Genomic DNA, 17,809 nt, shown 5'->3' on the forward strand with positions numbered 1-17,809 from the left:
ACTGCCCTGCCCATCCCCCACTGCTCCTCTCCCTGCAGGCTACACACACACGCGCACACACACACACACACACACACAGAGACGTGTCCAGCCAGGCAACAGGGCATAGATGGGCACACAGACAGGTGCAGTGACTCACAGAGACTTTCTCTCAGACCCTTATAGATGGGTGTGGGAAGGGGTGGGGGGGAGGGCAGGGGCAGGGAGAGATGCAAGAGTGAGCACTTGTCTCTGGTCCCCACCCCCAGCTCCCTGGGCCACCTTTGCCCGTCAAGGGCAGGAAAGGTCACCTGGCAGCTGCTGCACCTCCCTGCCCCTCCCCCAGCTACAGTGATGTCTCCCCCCACCCAGGTCCAGGCTTCAGAGTACCGGATGTAGGTGGGACCCACCACTTCAAGACACCCCCCCAACAGGCACCCACCCAGCGTGGCCCTTCTCCCATGCGCAGTCCAGTGAGGACACACGGTGGAGGAAAAATGCAGCGAATACAGTATGCATGCCTGTGCACACACATGCACACACGCACACAATGTGAAGCTCATCTGCCAAATTCACACAGGCAACCATGAAAAGGCAGTCACACGTCACAGTCCCAGGGGGAGCAGACCTGGGCACACATTTGCAAACACACACACTGGGAAGAGGCCAGGCTGGGGCTGGGGGGTGGCAGGGAGGGGAGCCAGCCGACCGGGCTGCAGGGATGGAGGCAGCGCAGGGAGGGAGCGAGCTGCTCTTCACAGCACAATCGCCGTCTGTTGTTATAGCAACTCAGCCCCCAAATCGTGAAACGGATATTACAGCCTCCAGAGGAGGAAGGAAGGGAGGGGGCTGAAGATGGAAGGAGGGGCAGTGCGGGGGACCCAACGGGGGACAGGGCTGGGGGGCCCAACAGGTGGCAGAGCTGCAGCTGAGAAGTAACAGGGTGAGAGGAGGAGGTACCCCAGATGAGGAGTAGGCCAGGGGGAGTGGGGTCTCAAAGGGAAAGATGGGCATGGGGTCAAGGAAGTTTGAGGGAGGGGGCTGAGGCCATTGCCAGGTCCTCAGATATTGTGCTTTGCAGGTAGGAGTTGGGGTGCTCAGGCCTCCACTCCCAGGACAACCTGCAGTTGCTGTAGGACATGCCTCAGCTTGGGGGAGGGGAGCTGGGGAGGTAGCTCCCATTCTCAGACTGCTGTCTAGAGCCTCCTCACCCCAGGGGCAGCCTGGCTCAGCTTCAGAACCTTTCGAAGACCCCCAGTCCACCCTCCTCACCAAGACCAGCCTCTGAAGTGGCCTTAGCCTTCCTCAGGTAGTGGTGACCCCCAAAACCTCCATGCTGCAAACTCGGGAGGGAAGAGCTGGGTTGGGAGAGGCTGCCAGAGGCTGACAGCAGGATCAATATGCATTTCCTCTGGAAGTCCCTGTCCTTCCGGCTGGCAGCAGCGCCAGGCCAGGAGGCTGCAAGCCCAAGGAGTGTGCCCCCCCTCGCTCCTTCCCCCACACCCAGCACTCAGGGCTGCCCCCTCCCTCCCATGATTCTCTGTAGTGAGCTCCCCGTTGCTGGAAGTATACAAGCAGAGGCTGAAAGACCACCTGTCAAGCAAGGGAAATTCAGCTGCGGGCTGAAGGCTATGGCTATACATGACCACCAGGCTCAGCAATTCTACTTTCAAGTTTTAGGCCCCCAAGATTCTGGACTCCTAGAGATTCTAGACCTCCTCCCAAAACTCTCTGTTCCACGGTTTCCTGGTTCTAAGGCTCTATCCCCCACAATCCTACCTCCCCCCAAGATTCCAGACACATGAGATTCCAGATCTCCCAAGATTCTCTGACTACAGAGTTTTCTGCGCCACAGTTCTAGTCCCTGTGCTTACGGACCCCTGCCCTCTGCCCCCCGCGAGGATTCTAGGCACTGATAGTCCAGGTTAATTACTTGGGCCTTTATTCCATGTGGAAAACACAAATATTCACAAGAATCTGTACAACCTTAGGGACACCAGCCCTGGCCCTGCCCTCAGCTGCATGCCACCCTCACACCCCACCCCCCAGCCCCGGCCTGCTGCCGCAGCACCCCAGGCTCCCTGCTCTGGTCCAAGTCTTTTCTCCAAAGCAGGCATGAGTGCTTGATCCAGTCACAGCTGGGAAGAAAAAACAGAGGTTGTGAGGAAGACCCTCCCCACTCCCCAAAAAGCAGGATTCCACCTGGCCTGGGCCATTTGGACAGAGCACCCGTCCCACCCATCCCCCCATTGCCCCAGCCCTGAGTGGGGAGGCTCTGCCCAGGCTGCAGGGGGGCTCACCATCAATTACAAGTGGATGTCAAACACGCCATCCTCCACCGTCTGAACCTCCTCCTCTCGGATCTCTGCAGGGAGGGGGGTGCCACAGGACCAATTCCTGGGTCCCTGTGCCCTCAGCAGCCCTTCTCCCCATCACTGGAGGCACCCGGCCCCATCCCAGAAGCAGAACCATCCACCAAAAATCAATTCACTGAATGACCAAAAGGCCCAATTTTTGAGGCTCTTTTTCTAAGTTTTCATTTTGCCACAGCTTTTTTGCAGCCACAGATTTATCGGTGCGGTTTGCTTAAATGTCAGTTTTGTGTGTGTTTTACATTTTAGACCCCAGCACTTCTGGAAGGCTCAATGCGAATGGTTTCATCTTTTCTGTATTTGAGAACTTATGCCCTGTGCCTGCCTCTATTTTTGAGGACTTATGCCAGTCTGAACAGTTGTGGTCAACTGCCTTAGACCCCAGTGGAACATGGTTGTTCAGAGTGTTCTCAGCAAAATAATCATTTGAGGAATTGTCATGCAGAAAACTGACCTAGAACCACCAATGGCCCCAAGAGAGCTGCTGGGAGCTTTGGGGGGCAAGGGACTCTTCTCAGAATAGCCTCCAAAGCAGCCAAAAAGGGAAACACAGGCAAATGGCTCACAAAACTCCCTCTCCAACCCATTGTCAATCCCCCTAACAAAATAAGAGTGCAAATTGAATCTTGAAGTCTCTTTCACGTTTACTCTTTTTTATTTATTAGTCTCTCTCCTCCTCAGCCTCAGAGGGTTGAGGGCTCCCTGGTCACCTTCTGACACCCTTACCTGTCCAGCCCTTCTCCATCACCCTACCAAAATAAGACAATTACAAACTCTGCAATAATTTCCATCCTGGAGAAGGTAATACTATGCCACCATGGCCTTGCCTCCCTCCCTCCACAGGCCAGTACAAAAAGAGACCCCTTCTTACCTGGAGGCCGGGAGCCTCGCCTGCCAGGGCGGGGCAGGGAGAAGCTGAAGGCGCGATGGTGGGTATGTGTGGGTGAGGGTGAGGGTGCAGACCCCTCCAGACTCACACTCTGGGCCCGGCGCCGGCACTCAACTGACAGACGATCCTTGCACTGCTTGTGGCAGTTAACACCACAGGCTGGGGAGGCAGATGGGGAGCCCAGCCAGATCAACTGATCAGAATACCCTTCACCCCATTCCACAGGCCTGCACCTCTCCCCAGGTCCCTTTGCTCCTGAGCAGCTGCCCCACCAAAACAAGAGCCTCCTTTCCAAGTGCTCTCTCCATCCTACTCGGCAGTCTGTGCCCTCTCCAAAGCTCCCTGTTCCTGGGCAGCTGCCTCACCAAAATAAAGGCCCTGGTTTTTGTTTGTTTGTTTGTTGTTGGTTGTTTTTTGGGTTTTTGGTTTGCTTGTTTTGGTTTTTGGTCTGGGGGGTTTTTTTGGCAAAACTGCGAGGCAGGTGGGATCTTACTTCCCAGAGCAGGGGTCGAACCCACACCCCCTGCAGTGGAAGCACGGAGTCTTAACCACTGGATGGCCAGGGAAGTCCCAACAAAAGCCCTGTTAAAGGCTACCCCCTTCACGTCAATCAGCATGCCTCTCTGGCTCTAAGATACTTCACTCCTTGGCAATTACCCCACCAAAATGAGAATATTCACCCAGATAGTAACTCTTCCCAAAAAACTCAGCCCAGCAGCCTTGCAACTCCATCTCACCTCGGCATTTGAGGCCCTGCTTGTAGATGCCCAGGATCTGAAATAGAGGAGGGGGCCGTAGTAGGGGGGAGGGGTTTAGAGGGGATGACTCTACTTTTTCCTTTCCATGGGCAGGGAGTGGGAGTGACCCTTTCTGGAGCCTTAGGGCCCCCCTCAGGGTTTTGTTCAGAACAGCAAGAGGGGAGGCAGGTGGAATTAAGGTTTGCCTAGGCTGAGAAGGCTCTGGCAGGGGCGGGGCCAGAAGGGAGGGCGGGCGTGGATGGGGCGGGGCCGGTGCTGGAGGGGCGTGGCTTGGGCGGGGGCTCACCAGGGCCTTGCAGTGGCGGCAGGCGACCGGGCGCAAGGAGTTGCTCTCGTGGAAGTTGTGTACGAAGCCCATGCGGCCACCCAGCACAGAGCTGGAGCGCAGAAAGTAGGAGACCATCTCCTCCTTGCTGATGCAGCCGTCCCTGTCCGGGAAGGGGGAGGGCCTCAGCTCTGGGGGCCTCCCTGGGACCACCCACCACCAGCTTAACCCATCCCACTGGGAAAAACCCCTACCAAGTTAAAGGTCCTCACCGACTCCTGATTTTGGACCCCTGGTGCAGGAAAGAGAAAGAACACTAGACTTGGAGTCAGGCAGATGTAGTAGCTGCTACTAACTAGTTGTGTGGTCTTGGGCAAGTCAATTGCCCTGGGTTTCCTCCCTGGAAAAATGGGGATCATAATTCCTGCCCTGCTCACTTCACAGAGTTGGTGTGTAAACTAAAATTGCTCTGCACTTTCCCATGGGATTATCAGCTTCTGTTTCCCAAAGTGAGCTCTGTGGAACACCAGTCCGGAGCCCTGAGAATTAAGAGATCTCTGATGAGTTTGGGGACCAGGTAAGATTGGAAAAAGCTGCACCTGTCTCACTCTTGCATAATCCTGCCAGAAAGGTAATCCAGGGATTCCCCACGGAGCCCTTTTTTTCATCCATTCACATATTTTAGGGAAAGAGTGAGCACGTGCTCTGGAGATGGACAGAACTCAGTTCAAATCTGGGCTCTACTTCTTCTCTGTGTGACTTCAAGCCCCATCCCTCGGCTTCCTCTTCTATAAATGGGGACGATGATAGCTCCTACACCTCAGAGGCCTTTGGGTAAGGCTTAAATGAGATAGTGCACATGGAACATTGACAACAGCGTCTGTAATGGTTAATAGATGCTGGGCCACTGGGAGCTATTTCCACCAGGGGTGGCCCTTGTTGGAAACGCCTGCCCATTGTATTTACGTGATCCAGGTTGTCCTTCAAATCAGTGGTACGTTGGGACGACTGATGGTTTATGAAAATATGTAAACCTAGGCTCCTATCTCACACTGTTCATGAAAACTTAATTCCCACTAAATTCAGAACACTAATGTAAAAAATAAGAATTTCAAAGTATCTGAAAAGGTATAAGGGAAGAATTTTGTAATCTTGAGGGGATGAAGGCCTTTCTACGCATAACACAAATCCGAGAAGCCATAAAGGAAAAGACTGACATATTGAGCACACATTTTTAAAAAATTTTATATGGAAAAGGACAACATAAATGACAGACTGGGAGAAAATATTTGCAAACATATTCAACACCAAGGGTTAATATCCATTAACAAAGATTCTAGAAATCAATGAGAAAAAGACTCACAAACCCAGTGGAATAATGGACAAAGGACATGAACAGGCAATTTACAGAAGAAATAGAAGTGGCCAGTAAACATATGAAGATCTCCTACCCCCACTAGTATTAAAGAAATGCAAATTTAACCAAGACGCCATTTGCCAATTAGACTGGCAAAATTGTAAAGCTTATTATAGCATCCACTGTTGGCAAGGAAGTTGGGAAATGGGCACTCGTTCACTGTTGATGGGAGTGCAAGCTGGCACAACCTTGCCTGAGGTCACCTTGGCAGTCTCTCTTCTAATTTAGAATGTGCATATCTTTTGATCCAATTATCCCACTTCTAGGAATTTCTCCTACAAAAATAGTGGCCTGAGTGCATGGGTACAAAGATGTTCACAGTAGCATGGTGGATGTTAATAGCGAAAAACTGGGAACAGCCTACATGTCCACCAGCAGGAGAATGGTGAGGCAAATGAGGGCCCAGCCACACAGTGTGACACGCTGCAGCTGTCCTACAGAACGAGGTAGTTCTGCACGCATCGGCCTGGAAAGATGTCCATGATGAGGGTTTAAGTGGAAAACAAAAGTAAAAAAACACAAAGCATGCAGCTCTGTCAAGACAGTGATTTAAAAACAAAAACAAAAAACCCTGAAAACCCTACTGCCACAAATACCCAGATGCTGGTTAAAATATATCAAAAATTGCTTTAAATGCATAGGTGAGTTTGTAAGAAATGGAAACCCCCAAGTTTCAGAAACAAAGAGAGATCTTCGGATTGATTCAGTGAGCTGTGGCTGCCCCAGGAGCCGGGTGCTGGATTTTGATACCTGCCTGGGGCCTGCAGGAGGTGGGGAGTTAAGGCTGAGACACCTGCATGAAGCTGACGCCTTGAAGGTCTCCAAGGGCTGCACCCTCCCTAAAAGTGTGGCCTGGAAAAACTCCACCCTAACGCAGGGAGGTGACAGGGAACTGTTTTCAACTCAGAGAAAACTCTGTTTTCAACTATTTGTTCCCAACGCTGGGAGGAGAAACAAAGCAACTACAATGAACGCCACTGGCGGAACCAGATTTATACCATCATCCTGTTTGTCTATGAAACAGACACAGACAAATTCTCTAACAATTTGCAACACGCATGAAAAAAAGACTGGAAAGATACAGGCATTGCCACACCAGTAATGTTACTAACATAGTTACTAATGACAACCTCTGAGTGGGAAAGGAGGGAGGGAATTTTCACTTCTTACCTTATACACTTTGCTCACTATAAATCTATTTTACTACCTGGATTTTTTTTTAACCATGCATTTTTATAATATGGGAAAAAACCCAGCTTTTTGAAATATGGATAACACTGAAAAGTAAATCGACCTGGGATGGACTATAAATTTTGATTGGAATTTTGTCCGCTCAGCAAAACCAAGATGCGAACATGGTTGCATGTTTAACCTACTCCAGAGAACCAGCTGTTTGTCCAAATTGTCAGCATGTGAATTGTGAATTGTTGATAAGCAAGTGGGTGCTGCTAATTGCAGGCCTTTCTTATCTATTCATTAAGATAGGCTACCCAGGAGTTCAACGTGCCCACACTTTTTGCCAGCTGTGAGCTCCACAAATAAAATGGCATTTATGTAGCAACAGTCCCCAGGCCACCGTCTTTGCAAGATTCAGGTGGAGTCCCCCCACCCCCTCTTCGGTCTGAATAAGTGAGGTAACCCTGTGCCTCTGCAGCTGGAAGCCTCCCCGAAAATAAGAGCCCCTCCCCACATGGGTGGCTTCCTCCCTCAAGATCATCTGGTTCAATGTCCTCATCTTGCACGGGAGGAAACTAAAACCCAAGGGGAAGTGAGCCTGCTTTCCCTCTCCCCCTGCCCCCAGGCCTCCTCACTGGTTCTGGTCGAAGTCCCCAAAGGCGCTGAGGTAAGGAAAGTTCCCACGGATGATCTGGAACTCCTCCTGTGAGATGTGGCCGTCCCCATCGACATCGAAGTTCCGGAACACAGACTGGAGTACATAGAGGGACACATAGGGGAGGGGAGGATAAAAGGAGCATTGGCCCCACCCTGCCCACATTCCCAGTCCAAGTGATGAAGGGCGGGCGTCTCAGCCGTGGGCAGCTGTCTGGCTCCCCCACCACCTCCCTTCTCCGTACCCCCATCCCAACCCCACCCATCAGCTGTGCCCCGTGCCTTCTGGAGACTGAGTGTTGACCCTTGAACCTGGCACTGGTGGTGGCTCCCAGGGCAGTGCCGTGGCAAAACTAGCCTTGATTGACCACTACGGACCTGTCCCCCCACCCCGCAGACTCCAGAGCTGGCTGCCACAGAGTCTCACCTCCACCATCTTCTCAATGTGCTCCACCATGAGTGCCTGATCCAGCTTGGGTTTGGCCGCTGAGGTCCACTCCTCCAGCACCGGGGGCCGGGGAGGCGGCGTGCAGCTGGTGGGGCTGGTTGGCTGTGGGAATGGTCGAGGCTGAGAGAGGGCCAGAGATGAGGAAGCCCAGGGCCCAGTGGAGGAGAGAGGGCAAGCCCTGGGGACAAGGAAGCCTGCCCAACGAGCAGGATAGGTGAGGTAGCCTCTAATCTTGGAACTCCCGGGAGGGCAGAGGTGGGGGAGGAAGAGGATGGGCCGAGTGGGTAAGCAGCGATTCCGTCCCTCACCGAGGACTTGGAGCGCGGTTCCCGCTGCAGGGACAGCTGGTAGAGCTCATCCTCTGTCTGATACTGATCCAGAGACACCTGGGACACACAGGTCTGATCACGCCCACTGGCCTCCGCTGCCCTCAGGAGCCCACTGCCCAGAACTCAGACCCACAGGTCTACCTAGAGGTCGCAGCCCAGCCCCGAGCCTGGCCCAGAAGCTAGACTCAGGACAAAGGCCAGCTTAGAACACATCCCAGCAACCACACGCCAGCCTAGCACACAGACCAGAACCTGTATCTCGGCCCCAAACCTTGAACACAATGCACTGTCAAGATCTCAGCCAAGAATCCAGGTCGCAACCCAGCTGAGAGCTCTGAAATTCCCCCCCAACATAGAATCCCACCCAGCAACCAGACTCCAGCTCAGATTTCAATCCCCATCTCAGTCCAGAACCCAGAAACAGGTAAGACTTCACACCAAACCTTAAAACCTAAGCCCCAGCCCAATGATTAGAACCTAGTCCAGATCTGGACTAGAACCCAACTCCTACGCTAGGGCTCAAAACCAAGTCCAAGACCAAGCCCAGAAGCTCAGAGCTCCGGGCCATGTTTAAAAGCCGCCCCTGGGGAACTCCCTGGCGGTCCAGGGGTTAGGACTCGGCCCTTTCACTGCCGAGGGTGCGGGTTCCATCCCTGGTCAGGGAACTAAGATCCCACAAGCCATGAAGCACAGCCAAAAACTAAAAATTAAAAAAAAAAATAAAAGCCACCCCTATACCCAGAATCCAGAGTTTGACCCCAAACCTTGAACACAGCCCACTGCTAGGAACTCAACCCAGGGCCCAGGCCCAGCCTCAAGTCCACATGCCAGCCTCAGGGGCCCACAGCCCCATCTGGAGCCTAGAACCCTTCTCCAAGTTCATCGCAGCCTTGGGGCCCAGGCTGGGTGTCAGTTCTTCGATCATAACTGAGAACCCAAGGCCAAGCCTGCAGGACCAGGTGCAGCTGTCGACCCTGCTGCCTGGCCCCTCACCGTCAGCAGGCTCAGCAGGTCGGGGTTGGCTTGCACTGGGGGCTGAAGGCTGGTCACCATGGCCAGCTCCTCCAGGATGCTGAAGAGCTGCTTCATCTTGGCCCCATTAAGTCGGGTCCGGGTGGGGTCCAGCCAGTCAGGCAGTGCCAGCTGCAGGGCCACCAGGTCCTTGAGGTGCACACCCAAGATGGGGAAGCGGAAACCCACGCAGGCTGCCAGCCGGCGCCGGTAGTTGCCATAGTTACCAGTGGCCGTCACTAGTTCTGTCAGACCTTCCCAGAGCTGGGGGACAAAGGGCAGAGGGTCACACACACACACAAACACACACACACACACACACACACACACACACACACACACACACACATCACATATCTCAAGCTCAGCTCTCCTTCCCCTGCCCAGCCCTGGAAATGTGGGAGAGGATGTGGAGTCAGGGTTAGGGATGGGTGAAAGGTCAAAAGCCTCCCTCACTATCCCCCAACACTGGCTCCCTTAGCCCCTGGGAATCAGAAGTCATAGGTCACGAGTTCAAAGGGACACCCACTACCAAATACCACACCTCTACACCAGGCCTGGGCACAGATTATCATCAACATTTAACAGAAGAGGGGACTTCCCTGGTGGTCCAGTGGTAAAGAACCCGCCTTCCAATGCAGGGGACACGGGTTTGATCCTTGGTCAGGGAGCTAAGATCCCACATGCCGTGAGGCATCTAGGCCCCCGTGCCGCAACTACTGAGCTCGCGTGCCTCAACAAGAGAGCCTGTGGGCCGCAAACTACAGAGCCCAGCACTCTGGAACCTGTGCGCCACAACTAGAGAGAAGCCCACACGCCACAATGAAGAGCCCGCGCCGCAACAAAAGATCCCGCAAGCTTCAATGAAGACCCCACGTGCCGCAGCTAAGACCCGACACAGCCAAAAACATAAAGAAAATAAATAAATATTTTTTTAAAAAACCATTTCACAGAAGAGGAAACTGAGGATCAGGGAGGCAGAGCAGCACAGGACGACGATTTCGAAGAATATTCTTAGTGGTATCATTCGTAACAGCCCAAACTGGAAAAACCCCAAATGTTCAGTAGTAGAGGAGATACACAAATCGGGGTGGACTAAAACATTATACGGCAACGGAAGTGAGTGAGCAATTGCTCCACATAACGGAATGTAAGAATGAAAGAAGCAAGAAGTAAAATCACGTATACAACACAATTCCATTCATAGGAGGTTCAAAAACAGGCAACAAGAAACGCACATGCTTTTGGGATGCATGCACAGGTGGTAAAGCTATCAAGAAAAACAAGGTCAGGAATTCCCTGGTGGTCCAGTGGTTAGGATTCTGAGCTTTCACTGCAGGGAGCACGGGTGTGGGGACTAAGATCCCACATGCCGCGCAGTATGGCCAAAATAAATGAATAAATAAATAAAAATTTTTAAAAAGAAAGAAAGAAAAGCAAGGTCATCAGCCTTAGGAATGTTATGACATTGTTTGCCTCTGATGAGGACGGAGTTGTGCGCTAAGGTGCTGGGAGCTTCGGGGGCTGGCAGTGTTCTACTTCTTGACCTGAGTGGTAGTTACACAGGCGTTTTCTAATTTTTTTTAACTGTACATATGTTTTATAGACTTTTCTATATGTATGTCACCAGTTATGTTTTTTAAAATAAAATAGGGACTTCCCTGGTGGTCCCGTGGTTAAAACTCGGTGCTTCCACTGCAGGGGGCACAGGTTTGATCCCTGGTCAGGGAACTAAGATCCCACATATGTGCGGCACGACCAAAATAAGATAAAATAAAATAAGCAGGGGAGGAGTAAAGCACGAGCTTTGAAGTTCGGCAGACCTGTGAGACTCCACTCTGCTGCTTTCACTGTGCAACTGGAAAAGGATTTAACCCCCAGACTCAGTTTCCTCATTTATCAAATGAAGAGGGAGTGCCCAGCCCCCAGCACTGCTGGGAGTTCTCAGCGAGGCCAGCCCTGGGAAGGCTGACCAGGCCATTCCCCTGACCCCCCGAGTCTCAAGCACCTTGATGGTCTCTGGGCTCACGTGGCTGTGGGTCTCCTTGAGGCGGGAAATGGAGCTGTGGCTCAGGCCCCCGACCACCGCCATCAGCGTGTTGAAATTCTGCAGCTCCAGGAGTTTCTGGGGAATAAATGGAGAGAGATGAGGCAGTGAGTCACTGAGTGGGCCCAGAATTTGGCCCAGCTTTTCTGGAGAAGACCTAGCAGTGGGTTAGGGGAAAGGAGGGACTCAGCCCTACTGGCAATTTGGGAGGTTGGGGGGAAGGGGAGGGGCAGGCACCTCTGCAACGTGGACGAAGTGTGTGATGACCAGGGCCCGCTGCGGGGCTGTGGGCTTGCTGAGAATCATGAGTTGCACCCACTGCGAGACACTGTTGAAGAGGGAGATGAATCGCTCCAGGACAGGGTTGTCCACGGTGCAGCCGTGAGTCACAAAACTGTGATAGTCCTGGAACTGCAGGCACAGTGGCCTCAGCACCCTGTGGCCCCTCCCCTCACCAATGGCCGCTCCTCACCCTCCAGCGGCCCTTTGGTGGTTACACTGAAACCCCAGACCCACCCTGTGACCCCACCTACCCCAGAGACCCTGCCCCTCCTGGCACCCCCTCCCCAGCCCACACCCGCTCCCTGACTGAAGGCCACTGGGCCGCACCAGGATCTTGCAAAAGGAGCAATATTCCAAGTAGGTGAGATGTGCTGCCAGCTCCATGGGGTCCAGGTGGTCAAACAACAGGGACATCTTGCGCTTTTTCTGTTCCACAGGGTTCCTCTGGGTCACCTGCCGATTCCACTTGTAGGTGGGGCTGGGGGAGTGGGGCGGGGCAGTGAGTCCTTTGCTGAAGATGCCCCACCCCTCATGGCCCTACACTCATGCCACTCACGCTGACCGCGAGACACTGTGCAGGGCACGAATGTCCCCAGTCCCAGCACCTCCTGCAATCTCCCCCTCATCACACACTCAACACAGATTTATGGAAGACCTACTCTGTGACAGGCACTGTGCTAGGCGCTGGGGGTACAGAGATGAGCAAGACACGGTTCCTGCCCCCGAGGAGCTCACAGTCTACTGAGGGAGACAGACACAAACAAACAATCACGAAATAGCGTGACACAAGTGTGGAGGTCTTTGGGCAGAGGTCTGCACAAAGTGTCATGGAGGAACAGAGGCAGGAACGACAAATTCTGCCCTGAAAGAGCCCACAGACACTCCACACTTGTGCTAAGTTTTGATAACACGGAGGAGGAGGCAAGGGGACATGAGCAAAGCGCCATGGTGGGAAAGGATGCAGGAGCTGCAGAATGGTGAGTGGACCCGTGCAGCTGCAGTATGAGGTGCCTGGTATGGGATGGTGGGCTGTGGAAGATGAGGCAGGAATGCCAAGCTGGCCTGAGACTATGAAAGGCCTTAATCCCCAGCCGAGGCATTTTGAAGACGATAGGAAGCCATAGAAGGTTTTTAAGCAAGAGTGACATGACCCTCACCCATTCAATTCGACAAACATTTATTAAGTGCAGATGGTGTAGGATGCTGAGTGCCCTGCCCAGCCCTCCGAGCTCCCCCCACGCACACGCTCTCGATGTCGATGAGGCTGCTGTGCCGGCGGTTCCCTTCTTGGTCTAGCAGAGCCTTCAGCTCCTTGATCTGCTCAGCGAGCTCAGGATTCAAGTCAAACTCTGCTGGGAATGCTGAGATCCAGTACCTGGTGGAGGTTCAGAGTCACCCAAGGCAGCCCTTCCCTCACCATCCCCTAGGACTGTAGTTCCCCAGAGAGGGGGAAAGAGCCTTGAACTGTGGTTCCCCTTGCCCAGCTCTTTCCTTCCCTACCCGCACTGGGCAGATCAGAAAACAGGGACCGGGCCAGGACCAGGAAGGGGCAAGCCTGCGGCAGCACAACCACCATGGACAGAGCTGGGTTCAAACCCACATGACCAGCTTCCAGAACGAGCTATTTCCACTCCTTCAGGCTAGTCTGAAGCCTGAGATAAGGGAGCAGAGGAGGGGACAGAGCCCCAAGAGGAAGACTCACCTGACCAGATGGCATGTTTTCACCTGAAGCGAACTGGAGTTGTCCTTCCGGGATTGTTGGTAGGTGAAGCAGAGTTAAGGAAAACAAGCATGGAGACTTACTCTAGAAAAGGAGGCAGGGGATGGAACCCGAGTTCTTGGGGGAGGCTGAGGGCAGGGCCCGGTTCTAGGAGAAATTCTAGGGGTGGGGTCTGGGGCGGGCAGGGCCCAAGCTCTGGAAAGGGGCTGAAAACAGAGGTGAGGTGTGAGCTTTGGGAGGGTGCCTGGATGGAATGGGGGCCAGATTCTGGGAGAGGCTGAGAGCAGGACCTGGGTTCTGGGAGAGAAGCAAGAGGCAGAACCTGCGCTGGGAGTAGGAACAGGTGCTAGGCTGTGGGGAGGAAAGAGCAAGGCCTAGCCTGGGGAGAGACCCGGGGACGGGGCCTTAGCTCTAAGGGGAGGAAAGGGGTGGAGCTTAGGCCCTAGCTGCAGCCTGGGCCAATCCTGAATTCTGTGATGTGGGAGTGGCCCACGCTCTAGGAGCGAAGCCCATCCTCTGCCCCCGCTGGGCAGCGGGGCTCCCTTATGGATGCGGACTGCAGGGCCCTTGGCGAGGCCGGCGAAGGATATACGTACAGCAGTTTTGCCGCCAGCTGAGAGGAAGGGATGTACCAGGGGTGCATCATGAGGAACATGCGCACCAGCTGCGGGTCCCGCACCTTCCCGGAGTCATCTAACTCCGAGGGGTCAAGGAGAAGCGGGTTGACCCTACGTCCCGCAGCTTCGGTCCCTAAACCCTACCCCGCAGCCTGCCGGGTTTCTGGCTCCCGGCCGCCTCCGGCTTTCCGAGGGCTCCGAAACCAGGAGGCAGATTATAAAGTAAAGGTAGGGTGGAAGAGGGATAAGGCAGGATCCGAGGAACTAGAGGAGAGGAGCGTCTGAGTCGGGCCTGTAGTCTGGAGGGGAACCAGCTGGGGCGGAAGGAGACGGGTTCCGCGGGGTCAAGAATCCAGAGGTCATTTCCTGAGTGCCTGGGGAAGGGGCACCCCTTCACCAGATAAGCCACCCCCCATCAGCCGGAAACAGCTTCCAGGCCGCAATAGCGAGTTCCTCCGGATCCCCCGGGGAGACAGATAACGGTCCTCGTGGGTCAGAGTCTGGGGACCCCGTCGCTCCTCCCTTCAACGCTGGTATACTAGGGAAGGGAAACCTTTTCTCTTTCTGCACCGTGTGGATCTCTACCCCGGGATGAAGAGGAGACTTTCGCCAAAGAGGCTGCAGGATGCGAGTTGGGCAGAGGTCTGCCCTGGGAGGCAGGGGTCAGGGTTCAGGCTCCCGGCTGGTCTCAGGCTGGGCGTGTCCTCCCGTGCCACTCACCGAAGGCTTCAATGCAACCACGGAGCAGCTCCTCCACCGTGCAGCCCTTGTCCAGGTCCAGGGTGCCCGCCATGGCCTCCGGCGCGGGTAGGCTGGGCCAAGCTGCGCTCCGAGAGCCTCCACGGGGCTCGGACCTGACCCCTGTCCCGGGAGAGACAGAGCCGGAGTCCGCGGAGGCGCGGGCCAGGGGAGCGGCCCCGCGGACAGAAATGGGGCGGGGCAGGCACGCCCCCTGCTGGGCAGGGGCGGAGTCGTCCGCCGCGGCCACTCCTGGGGTTAACTGGCCCGGGATGTTGCAACCCACCAGTTGGGAAACGAACTGACCAAGAAGCTTCCGGCCCACCCTTGGAGTCGTGGGAGGGCTGAGGGACTCCCCGGGGATAGGGACGAGCCAGAACTCGGGGGGCTGGTTAGTGTCCCAGCCCCCCCTCCCCGCAGGCCCTCTTCTCACGTCCTCTCCCCAGAGGCACCTGCAGCACCCCGCAGCTCAGTTCTGCGCCCCTCCCGCTTCCCTCCCTTCACAGCCTCCCTTCCCCCGCAGGGTTATTTTGGGAACCCAGAGCCTGAGGGGACCTCGGAGGAATTTCTCCCTGGGATGAGAGGGGGGAGGAACCCAGGCGTCCTGCCCGCGTCGCCCCCTCCTGGGCTCCCCGGAAAGGAAGGCGTGGCTGTGGCAGCCCCCAGGGGCCTGCCATTGGGGAGGCGGGCTGAAGCGGAGAGGAACATTCCTGGGGCGGGGTGGGGGGCGGAGAGGGCGGAGCGGGGAGCCCACTGCGGCCCAGAGGCGTCAGCGGGAAGCCTGAGCCTGGGAACCGCGCGCTCCCAAGCCACCTCCTCCGTGAAGGCCCCAAGGGTCCCGGCTCAGACCTTCCGCAGGCTATCTTCATCCCCAGACCCTGACGCAGGTCCCCATACTGCACAGTCGAACTGAGCGCACACACAGGCCGTCCACACTCGAGCACAGAGTAGGGTGCCCAGAAGGGGGCGCTAGCACCGTGCGGGGTGGAGAGTGCCTGTACGACTCCACCAGCAGCTCCAGTCACTGGCGGGAATATACGCACCCATGCAGAGACACTCATTCCACACCCGAGGCCAGGGACCCACATCGGGGTGCAAGAATGCCTGAGGCTCCCAAGAAGCCGAGCCTCAGGCAATTACCTCCCATACTCTCTCTCACACACAATGGCACCCACAGCCCTCGCACACCTGAACGAAGGAAACCTCGGACACACGTACCCAGCTCTCTACCCCAGAATGCAAACCCGTTGGAGGGGGCCCTGCTGCTCACTAGAGCCAGGCCAGCCTGGAGTTCCGCGGCCACAGCAGCGCGACATCCGCACACGTGTGCACACACGCAAGGCAGTGCACCTACACGCATGTACACTCTCCCACACATGCACACACCCGGTGGGTATGCACACACGCCCATTCCGCCCCCGCCCCCTTCATCTGCGATCTAGGGCCAGCCCTGCGGCCCCAGCGACCTGACATCCCGTACCCACGGACGCTGGCAAAGCCTTGCCCCACAGAAGGTACCCCGCCCCTACACATTCTCCCCCGGGCTGCGGGCGGGGGGGAGCGGGGGGCTCCTCTATGGAGTTCTCTGGTAGACTTTTCCTAGGAGCCACCCAGAGTCATCACCCCGCGGCTCTCCCGCTTCCTCGCTGTGTGACCTTGAGAGTCACTTGGCCTCTCGGAGCCTCAATTTTCTCATCTGTCAAATGGGGGCTTCGCCGGGGAAGGTCCCGCTGAGACGTGGCTAGGAAGAGCCGGGTGCGCCCCGTTTGCCGCCCCCTCCCGCGCTTGTCCAGGGAGCTTCGGGTCTCTCGGCAGGTTCCTCCTAAGCCCTGACCCGGGCCGCAGATTCCCCACCCACCAACCCACCCGCCGCCCCCAGCCCGTCTGCGCCGCCCTCAAGGGCCCCTAGGGGCCGGGCCTCCTCTGCCCTGAGCACCTCCCCGCCCCGCGCTCATTCACTCACACTTGGGACCCGCGGCAAGAAGCCCGCACCCGGCCCGACTGGCGCCACCTCCGTGCTCTCCCGCCCGCCGACCTCGCTGCGGCTGCGGCTCCCGCCCGCTCTCCGCGCCGCGGCCCCGCTCCCCGCCGCCCCGCCCCCGCGCCGCGGCCGCCCCCTCCTCTCCCCTCCCCTCCCCTCCCGCCCCTACGCCGGGCTCCGCACCGGCGGCTGCGCCTCCCCCATCGGGGGCTCCCTCTCGCCCCGCACGCGGCGGTCCCTGCGGCAGCTTAACCCCTGCCCTGCCGCGCCGCCCGGGAGACGAGGGCCGCGGGCGGGGGGGCTGCGCCACGGGCCGCGCCGAGGGTGGGTGAGGGGAGGTCAGGCCGCTCGGGACATGGAAGGGGGGAACTAAACCACCGGTCCTCTCCCCCCATCACAGACACCCCCCTGCCCCCCGCCCTGTCTGGTGTGGGGCAGAGGAAGCCGGGAGGGGCAGGAAGTAGACTGCGGTGGGGAAGGGGCGCCCCGCCCAGCCCCCGGCCCGGGTTCCTGTTTTCGAGACAAACCGTTCCCACGGGGCTAACCCGGCCTGGGGCCGGGCGTCTTCCTGCGGGCAGCGGGGGGCACAGGTTGGGTAGACATCGGGGGCGTGGGCGCGGCGGGTCCTTGTGATAGCCTGGGGGAGGGGCTAGGACAAGGTGGGAACACTTGGGGGAGAGGGGCTTGTGGGGAGGGAGGAATGAAAACGCGGCTACCTGGAGAAGGGGCCTCGAGGTCTGGGGATAGAGGGAGCTCCAGTTCACACAGGAGGGACTGGGGCCCCGGAAGCCTGGCTCCCCATGAGGCCAGATGAAAAGGGGCAGCTGCAAGCGACGGGTGGGTTCTCCGCAGCTAGAAAACTGGAGCCTGGAGGCCTGGCCAACGCCCCCCCCCCCCCCGGCAGAGAGGAACTTGGGAGGGGAAGCCGCAGGCGGTTGGGGTCCCCACAAGCCGGGCCTAGGGGAGCCGGTAACCGTTTCCGGCTGTTCAGGTTCAAACACACTCACTGTGAAACCATCGGGCCCCAAACAAATCTTCTGAGGCTTGCCCCGCCCTGCTACCCGGCTGCGGAGGCAGGACCACCCCCACACCTCAATCTCGGTAAAACGAGACCTACAAACAGGCC

At 56.6% G+C, this 17,809-nt stretch overlaps 1 protein-coding gene across 5 annotated transcripts; it reads right to left on the reverse strand.

The window, feature by feature from the left end:
• Nucleotides 1–1,901: 1,901 nt before the first annotated feature.
• On the reverse strand, nt 1,902–17,492 carry RASGRP2 (RAS guanyl releasing protein 2). Of its 5 annotated transcripts, none has more exons than XM_029209168.1 (17): nt 15,921–16,534; nt 14,685–14,825; nt 13,938–14,040; nt 13,330–13,392; nt 12,871–13,002; nt 11,955–12,105; nt 11,583–11,756; nt 11,307–11,423; nt 9,281–9,562; nt 8,267–8,344; nt 7,938–8,060; nt 7,492–7,607; nt 4,285–4,426; nt 3,978–4,014; nt 3,223–3,399; nt 2,280–2,344; nt 1,902–2,117 (listed from the first exon to the last, which is right to left on the reverse strand). In XM_029209168.1, exons 1-16 carry the CDS (start codon nt 16,111–16,113, stop codon nt 2,286–2,288), a joined length of 2,088 nt encoding a protein of 695 aa, XP_029065001.1. In that variant the 5' UTR covers nt 16,114–16,534; the 3' UTR covers nt 1,902–2,117; nt 2,280–2,285. The 5 variants fall into 5 exon arrangements, 4 of the variants coding, with proteins under 4 accessions (XP_029065001.1, XP_029065003.1, XP_029065004.1 ...); XM_029209170.1 differs by lacking the exon at nt 15,921–16,534 and adding an exon at nt 17,400–17,492 and having other exon boundaries at nt 1,905–2,117; nt 3,921–4,014; XM_029209171.1 differs by lacking the exon at nt 15,921–16,534 and adding an exon at nt 16,666–16,776 and having other exon boundaries at nt 1,905–2,117.
• Nucleotides 17,493–17,809: the final 317 nt, after the last annotated feature.

This window comes from Monodon monoceros, unplaced genomic scaffold, assembly GCF_005190385.1.
Source record: "Monodon monoceros isolate NGI ecotype Baffin Bay Population unplaced genomic scaffold, NGI_Narwhal_1 Super_Scaffold_7, whole genome shotgun sequence".
NCBI classification, from domain to species: domain Eukaryota; kingdom Metazoa; phylum Chordata; class Mammalia; order Artiodactyla; family Monodontidae; genus Monodon; species Monodon monoceros.